Here is an 8,679-nt window from a genome sequence, read left to right as displayed (position 1 = left end):
GGGGGGGGGGGGGGGGGGGGCTGCCTTCGGCAACCCCATGTCGGGGCTTACATATGGTAAAGGGGCTAGCTACGCGCCTGCAAACACAGTCAACATCATCATGTCAAAAACTGATTCAAACTCAATAATTACCTAAACCATTAAAGTCAAACGTCAAGAAGTATTTCCTCATTCTCACCAAAAAACTGCCCAATATACCCAATACCAGTTTATTTATTTTTTCAAATATATTGTTATTTTCTGTTAACGCTAGGGGTTTAATTAACAATATGACCTTGGTTATAAAGTACTGGGGTGGTAAAACCTTCAGACTACTGATCTAAAGACATGTCATAGCAACGGATATCCACGTAATGCTGATGTTCCATAGATTTAGCATCCTGTCAGAATATTTCCTATAACCATTGGACATTAAATGATTGTTTATCACAGATTTTATAAAGAAAAATATCTATTATTTGGTTTTTCAGAAAAGCGTCAAAAAGAGTAGTAATGTATGTTGAAGTGAAATCACATTGACTTCAAGGAAAGATGGAGGGAGACGTGAAGTCAGAAGAAGACGTGAAGTCAGAAGGAGACGTGACCCAGATAGCTGGCGATGACGTATGTGATGCGCCTTTCCTGCCCTACAAAGCAGAAGAAGAATTCAACAAACCCAGGCAACATCGCGCTTTTGTCGAGAAAGTCATGTATACAGCATTCTTGTGTTCAGCATTCTTCGTTTTTGTAAGTGTAACGAAGTATAAGTCGGATGAATGAAGACACAATGTCTGTATGAGTGTGAGGTACGCGGCGAAAGAGTCCTGATTCTTACATCTGTTCTAATGTAATCCTGATTCTGACATCTGTTCTAATGTAATCATGATTTTGACATCTGTTCTAATGTGATCCTGATTCTGACCTCTGTTCTAATGTAATCCTGACTCTGACATCTGTTCTAATGTAATCCTGATTCTGACATCCGTTCTAATGTAATCCTGGCTCTGACATCTGTTCTAATGTAATCCTGACTCTGACATCCGTTCTAATGTAATCCTGATTCTGACATCTGTTCTAATGTAATCCTGACTTCTGAAGAACCAACAGTTATCTAGATTTCTGATATTACTATTACTATACTACATGTACTATATCTCTATGGAAGCAATCTTTGCGAAACATTTATTTTCCCTCGATTTTTGCGATCTTTCATTTGGTTGTGATGTAGGAATCAGTTTTGTCTGTTGCCATTTATTATTTTTCACGCCAACTCAGCTTAGTTGTGTCTCCTCCTTCGCATCGACCCCGATCCTAATAACTGCAAAACAAATGGTGATAATGTACAAGTAGAAACGTATCGCCTGCTCGGATGTTAAACTCACAACACAAAGGGATAACACTTGAATGGTATCAATGTGTCCCGTGGTTCGTTAGGTCACTCATGCGACCTACATTTTGAGCGCCTTTACAGCGGTCGTGCACTATGTCGGTCAAGAATCCTCATTTTCGACTTCGTTTAAATAAACAGATTCACTTAGCTCCATCAACGTTTGCAAAATCCTTAAATGGCCAAAGTATTGCCAAATCATGCATTTGATGATGTTCACACACAGCTACTGTATCTTGAAAACAGATATCTTTAAATATGTAATATCGTATCAATGTCTCTATTCTATAATATTGACAAACTATTCTCTTACATTTCTGATGTTACTATAAACACTGTTATGGTTTATTTGTTTGAGCAAGATAATTTATATAAAGTGAAACACACCTTTTTAGAGTATACTTTAATATCAGTCGTCTCTATTGTGATCCTAGAGAAACGTGGTAGTTGTGAGAAACATCACCTTACTGGTATGGGTATAAGACACTACAAGGGAGGTAACTTTCACTTCTTTCAGAGAATATATTTAACGCAAGATTTTGAAATTATACGAATGTTTCAGAAATATAATGATTAGAAATAAAATGAAGTTATAAGTTCATCAAATATTTAAATTAAATTCGATTGTAATTAAATACAAAGATATGTACGTGTAACTTAAATCCAAATGACATTAAGAAAGGGAGATAAAGTAAAAGTGGGTAAGACTTAAATGCAATGCAGACTTGGATAAGGTTTGAGGGCAATGTAGACTTGGGAAAGGCTTAAATGCAATGTAGACTTGGATAAGGTTTGAGGGCAATGTAGATTTGGAAAAGGTTTGAGAGCAATGTAGACTTGGATAATGTTTGAGGGCAATGTAGACTTGGATAAGGTTTGAGGGGAATGTAGACTTGGGTAAGGCTTAAATGCAATGTAGACTTGGAAAAGGTTTGAGGGCAATGTAGACTTGGGTAAGGTTTGAGGGCAATGTAGACTTGGATAAGGTTTAAGGGCAATGTAGACTGTGGTAAGGTTTGAATACAATGTAGACGTGGATAAGGTTTGAGGGCAATGTAGACTTGGGTTATGTTTGAATGCATGCAGACTTGAATAAGGTTTGAGGGCAATGTAGACTTGGGTAAGGTTTGAGGGCAATGTAGACTTGGATAAGGTTTAAGGGCAATGTAGACTGTGGTAAGGTTTGAATACAATGTAGACTTGAATAAGGTTTGAGGGCAATGTAGACTTGTATAAAGGTTTGAATACAATGTGGACTTGTATAAAGGTTTGAATACAATGTAGACTTGTATAAAGGTTTGAATACAATGTAGACCTGGATAAGGTTTTAGGGCAAAGTAGACAAGGATAAGGTTTGAGCGCAATGTAGACTTGGGTTATGTTTGAATGCATGCAGACTTGAATAAGGTTTGAGGGCAATGTAGACTTGGGTACGATTTGGGCAGTGCAGACATTGGTAATGTTGGAGGGAAGTATAGACCTTAGTAAGATTTAAGAACAGAGCAGATTTGGGTAATGTTTGAGGGCGGTGTAGACTGTGGTAAGTTTCGAGAGCAGTGCAAACAAAGTTAACTGAAATAAAGTAAATGTGTATATACTTAAAACTGATGAAATATTCCGCGAGCAGATAAAGTAACATTGATGGAGCTATCTTTTGCAGATACATAAAAGAACATAGACACGAATCAAAGACGAGTATAAAATACAAATTATAGATTCCATACTGAATTGTTAAGAGAATTATGTTGATCGCTAAAGTAATTTAAGAAGAAATATTAAATAATTGTGTATATGTAGGGTTGGACCTATGAACAGATGGGCCCTGCTCTACTGGATCTCCAGTACAACACCGACGTGACCTTCACCTTGGCCTCCGTGTACATGACGGCAGTCAACATCGCCCATATCGCGGGCTCTCTCGGGGCCAGCGTCATGTATGGCCGATTGCCCACCACTCTCATCCTTGGGGTCAGTATTTTAGGCGTATCTGCAGCTATGGCAGTCATTCCCTGGTGTGAAGAATTTCTTCCCATGCTGTTGGGGCACAGTGTCCAGGGCCTCTTCGGAGGCAGTGTGGATTCCGGTAAGTTATGTGTAGACTGAAGAAAAATTGGGGGCAATGTTAAATTCGGCGACGATTTAAACTGGTAATAAAGTAAATGCTAAGGGTATTGAATCGGGATTTTTTTTATCATTTCGACTTTGGTTAGGCTTCACTGCAATAAAGACTTGAGTTAGGTTTGAGGGCAATGGATACTTAGGTTAGGTTTGATTGCAATGGATACTTGGGTAAGGTTTGATGACAATGTGGACTTGGGTTAGGTTTGATGGCAATGTGGACTTGGGTTAGGTTTGATGGCAATGTAGACTTGGATTAGGTTTGATGGCAATGCCGACTGCGGTTAGGTTTCAAGGCATTGGAGACTTAGGTTAGGTTTGATGGCACAGGATACTTGGATTAGGTTTGAGGGCAATGGATACATGGGTTAGGTTTGAGGGCAATGGGGATTTGGGTTAGGTTTGATAGCAATGGATACTTGGGTGAGGTTTCAGGGCAATGGGTACGTGGGTTAGGTTTGAGGGCAATAGATACTTGGGATAGGTTTGAGGGCAATGGAGACTTGGATTAGGTTTGAGGGCAAGGTGGATTTGGGTTATGTTTGATAGAAATGGATACTTGTGTTAGGTTTCAAGGCATTGGATACTTGGATTAGGTTGAGGGCAATGTAGACTTTGGTAAGGTTTGATAGCAATGGAGACTTGGGTTAGGTTTGATGGCAATGCAGACTTGGGCTAGGTTTCAAGGCATTGGATACTTGGATTAGGTTGAGGGCAATGTAGCCTTCGGCTAGGTTTGAGGACAATGGATACCGGGGCAAGGTTTGAGGGCAATGTAGTCTTGGATTAGGTTTGATGGCAATGCCGACTGCGGTTAGGTTTCAAGGCATTTGATTCTTGGGTTAGGTTGAGGGCAATGTAGACTTTGGTAAGGTTTGATAGCAATGGAGACTTGGGTTAGGTTGAGGGCAATGTTGACTTGGGTTAGGCTTGCGGGCAATGGATACATGGGTTAGGGTTGAGGGCAATGGAAACTTGGGTTACGTTTGATGGCATTGGAGACTTGGGTAAGGTTTGATAGCAATGGAGATTTGGGTTAGGTTTGAATGCACTGTAGACTTGGGTAAGGTTTGAATGCAATGGGGACTTGGGTTAGGTTTGAAGACAATGTAGACTCGGGTTAAATTTGATGGCAATGGAGACTTGGGGTAGGTTTGAGGGCAATGGATACATGGGTTAGGGTTGAGGGCAATGGATACATTGGTTAGGTTTGAGGGCAATAGATACTTGGGATAGGTTTGAGGGCAATGGAAGCTTGGGTTACGTTTGATGGCATTGGAGACTTGGGTAAGGTTTGAGGGCAATGGAGACTTGGATTAGGTTTGATGGCAAGGCAGACTTGGGTTAGGTTTGAAGACAATGTAGACTCGGGTAAAATTTGATGGCAATGGGGACTTGGGTTAGGTTTGAAGACAATGTAGACGCGGGTAAAATTTGATGGGAATGGAGACTTGGGTAAGGTTTGAGGGCAAGGTAGACTTGGATTAGGTTTGAGGGCAAGGTGGATTTGGGTTATGTTTGATAGAAATGGATACTTGTGTTAGGTTTCAAGGCATTGGATACTTGGATTAGGTTTGAGGGCAAGGTGGATTTGGGTTATGTTTGATAGAAATGGATACTTGTGTTAGGTTTCAAGGCATTGGAGCCTTGTGTTAGGTTTATTGGCAATGGAGACTTGGATTAGGTTTGAGGGCAAGGTGGATTTGGGTTATGTTTGATAGCAATGGATACTTGGGTTAGGTAGGTTTAAGGGCAATGTAGACTGTGGTAAGGTTTGAATACAATGTAGACCTGGATAAGGTTTTAGGGCAAAATAGACAAGGATAAGGTTTGAGCGCAATGTAGACTTGGGGTAGGTTTGAGGGCAATGGAAGCTTGGGTTACGTTTGATGGCATTGGAGACTTGGGTAAGGTTTGAATGCAATGGGGACTTGGGTTAGGTTTATTGGCAATGGAGACTTGGATTAGGTTTGATGGCAATGCCGACTGCGGTTAGGTTTCAAGGCATTGGAGCCTTGTGTTAGGTTTATTGGCAATGTAGACTTGGGTTAGGGTTGAGGGCAATGGATACATGGGTTAGGGTTGAGGGCAATGGAAACTTGGGTTACGTTTGATGGCAATGGAGACTTGGGTAAGGTTTGATGGCAATGGAGACTTGGGTAAGGTTTGATGGCAACGGAGACTTGGGTTAGGTATGAGGGCAATGTAGACTGTGGTAAGGGTTGACTGCAATGTAGGCTTGGGTAAGGTTTAAATGCAATGAAGACATGGGAAATATTTTAGGGCTGTGTAGACTATGGTAAGTTTTCAGAGCATTGTAAATTCCAGTAGGCTTAGAGGACGGCATATGCACATTTGTTTAAGGCTTAATTACGTATCAGTAATGTCGTTTCCTCTCAACAGGAGCAATGATGAAGAAATCATGCCGAAATTATTTTGTGTGGGAGAAAATGTTCTATCATTGCACAGATCAATATGTACTAAATATAACATAACGTTGGTGTTTCCTTGTGTTCACGGCTGCTCTGTAATCTCGGTTTCAGTGGTCCTTGCGGAAATGCTGTCTTTGTGGGGATCCGATTCGGAATCACCTATGCAGGCTCTATACTTTTCTTTCGCGTTCGGTGCCATATTGTCTCCCCTTGTCGTCACTCCATTTCTCCGTAACAGTAGGGGCGAGGGCGCCACAGGAGGCTTGGAATCTCAGGGTACCACTCCGCTTGTTACGTTCAATGACACAGCAGGATTTCTGTCAACGATCAAGGAAAACGCTTTAAATGTGTCTCCCTATGGATATGCTTCCATGTCAACAAACACCACGAGTGTGACCAATATTTCATCGATTACGTCTATACAACAAGCCAAAAATATAACTGCATATGTTAATTTGACGTGTATTCAGTATACGAACGTCACTTTCCCAGATTGTTATACCGAGATGTTGCCCTCTCGGTATTCCTCGGACCTTTACATTCCATACAGTATTTCATCAGGACTTTGTCTTCTCGTGTCACTCCCGTTTCTTGTCTTTTTCTCCCTGACATTGATGAAGAAATTCAAAGTGTCGTATATCGACGATGAAACACGCATCACTAAAACGTTGTCAAATAAGCTTAAAATAGTGACGTTGCTGGTGACTGGTGTCATTTCCGGTATAGACACAGCTATGGAGGATGCGTACGGCGACTTCCTCACGGCCTTCTGTGTGTCGCAGATGGGATGGACGAAACAAAACGGTGCTATAGCAACCTCGCTTTTCCACGGGTCGTTCGCCTTTGGTCGATTTGTAGGTATTTTTCTTGCAATGTGCTTTAAACCTTTACAGTTAGTACTAGCACACAGTTTTCTCCTTATTGGTGTCAATGGTGTTTTCATTGTCAGCGGAGTGTACGGGTTCGGGGAGGGGGTTTGGGTATGTAGTGTACTTGCGGGTATTGGAATGTCAGTTATTTCTCCCTCTATATTCACACTGACAGAGGAATCGTTTTTCCCGGTTACGGGGAGGATAGCGTCATACTACGTCATCACAGCATGTCTGGGCTCGGCCATCAACTCGGTCCTGATAGGGTACCTGATGGACACCTGGTCACACATGTACATGTTGTATGTTCTGTGCGCTGAGGGGTTGCTCATCTTTTTCATGGCATTGGTATGTAAGGTTATGTTAAGTACATGCTATAAGGAGGTGACCAAAGTCCCAGCTATTGATAATGTGGACACAGAAGACGCGTTGTGATCTCGACCATTTTACGTGATATTCTATATTTAAAGAATTCACCATATACATTGTGCATCTAGGTCAAATCCGAGTAATGTCACGTCCTCATTGCGCAGGTCGGGGTAGTGACAACAAAACAATAATAGGTATAAACAAACCATCGACCTTAATATTACACAAAGTAATAGATTGTCTTCAATAAGATCATAAATCTTGTCAATACTCTTTATCAACCTGCATCAGGGAAATCAGAAATTATATTATTTCGTCAGTTATTAAATGATAATGTTAAGCTGCACTTTCGATGTAAACTTTAAAGACGCCATCTCACGTATTCTTTTTCAGATGAGGTGGCAGTTACCATTTAGTGGTTTAGAATAAATACTCTGTGCTTGACAGAAGTTATACTGCAATCAACAATTCAGACAAAAGACTAAATCCTGTAATAACTCATTATATTTAAACGCCTAGTCAGTATTATAGGAACAGATGTCATACATCATAGAGTTTATTTGTGGTTTTTTTATGATTTTCATCAGTATTTTTATGCGATTTGGTTGTTTATGAATATTCTAATAACTTTGAACACTTGAACTATACAATTTGAATAAAACATTTGAGTACACGTCTTGCTTATTGCAAGCGGTCAGAGAAGATGTTTAAGTTAATGAGTTTTATATCGTCATAAATGTTCGAAACATGCATTTCACAACAATAAAGAAAACGCGAAGTTGTCCTTTGTGTGGTTTCTGTCGGTTCATGGTGGATGTAAACAAAACTGTTTTACCAAATGGTTTAACAGCCATTTTTGCAGAAATCATATCGTGATTATTGCAAGGAAAACCAAACAGCCCTTTCTATTTTCTTGTTGTTGAGTTACCCATCCATCCGCCAAAAACCCAACAGCATGTTCAAAGTGGGTTTTCGAAAATTCATACAGAACTATTTGCGAAATATGTTCCTGATTTAAAGATGTTTTTTGACGTTAATAACAGCCTCCAAACGTCAAAATTCGTGTCTACAACCCGTGCAGCTGGAGTGAAAGCCTCCAAGCTAGGATGCTGCGGATGAATACAATCTTTTTGTTTTTGCCGGAACCATGTGCTCGCTTTATGTCAAGCCGTAGCTTCGAATTTCTCAGACCAGGGTTCACGCTGTCGGTAGCTAAAGTAGCAATTGGCTCTTTTCGTTTTTAAATGGGCACCAGCTAAAAAAAATACAAGACAAACTGTAACTAAATCTCAGTAAAACCAACTTGTCCACTCACTTGTCAGGGCAATTATTGCAAGCTTTAGACGACAGTAGACGCTTTTATTGGTGTAAAATCGATGGACTGTGGGTTCAAATTAATATTGGGTGGTACATTGATGTTGAGTAAAACACATCCTGATAATGAGTTACACGTGGGTTTTCACAAACGTTTAATCATTAAATATTGTGCACGCGTTCTTCATTTACCTTTTTTTCCGTACCTAAG

At 40.4% G+C, this 8,679-nt stretch overlaps 1 protein-coding gene across 2 annotated transcripts in view; it reads left to right on the top strand.

The window, feature by feature from the left end:
• LOC110462621 (sodium-dependent glucose transporter 1-like) overlaps positions 1-7,931 on the top strand; it is a 10,836-nt gene extending 2,905 nt beyond the window's left edge. For both annotated transcript variants that reach the window (XM_021516661.1, XM_021516662.1), the window contains exons 2-4: positions 471-726; positions 3,164-3,449; positions 6,028-7,931. In XM_021516661.1, the coding sequence (XP_021372336.1) occupies positions 532-726; positions 3,164-3,449; positions 6,028-7,220 (1,674 nt within the window). In that variant the 5' untranslated portion in view covers positions 471-531 and the 3' untranslated portion in view covers positions 7,221-7,931. The remainder of the gene's footprint in view (positions 1-470; positions 727-3,163; positions 3,450-6,027) is intronic.
• The last annotated feature ends 748 nt before the right edge of the window (positions 7,932-8,679 follow it).

This window comes from Mizuhopecten yessoensis, unplaced genomic scaffold (genome assembly GCF_002113885.1).
Source record: "Mizuhopecten yessoensis strain PY_sf001 unplaced genomic scaffold, ASM211388v2 scaffold10813, whole genome shotgun sequence".
In the NCBI taxonomy this organism is placed as follows: domain Eukaryota; kingdom Metazoa; phylum Mollusca; class Bivalvia; order Pectinida; family Pectinidae; genus Mizuhopecten; species Mizuhopecten yessoensis.
This window is presented reverse-complemented; position numbering and strand designations above follow the sequence as displayed.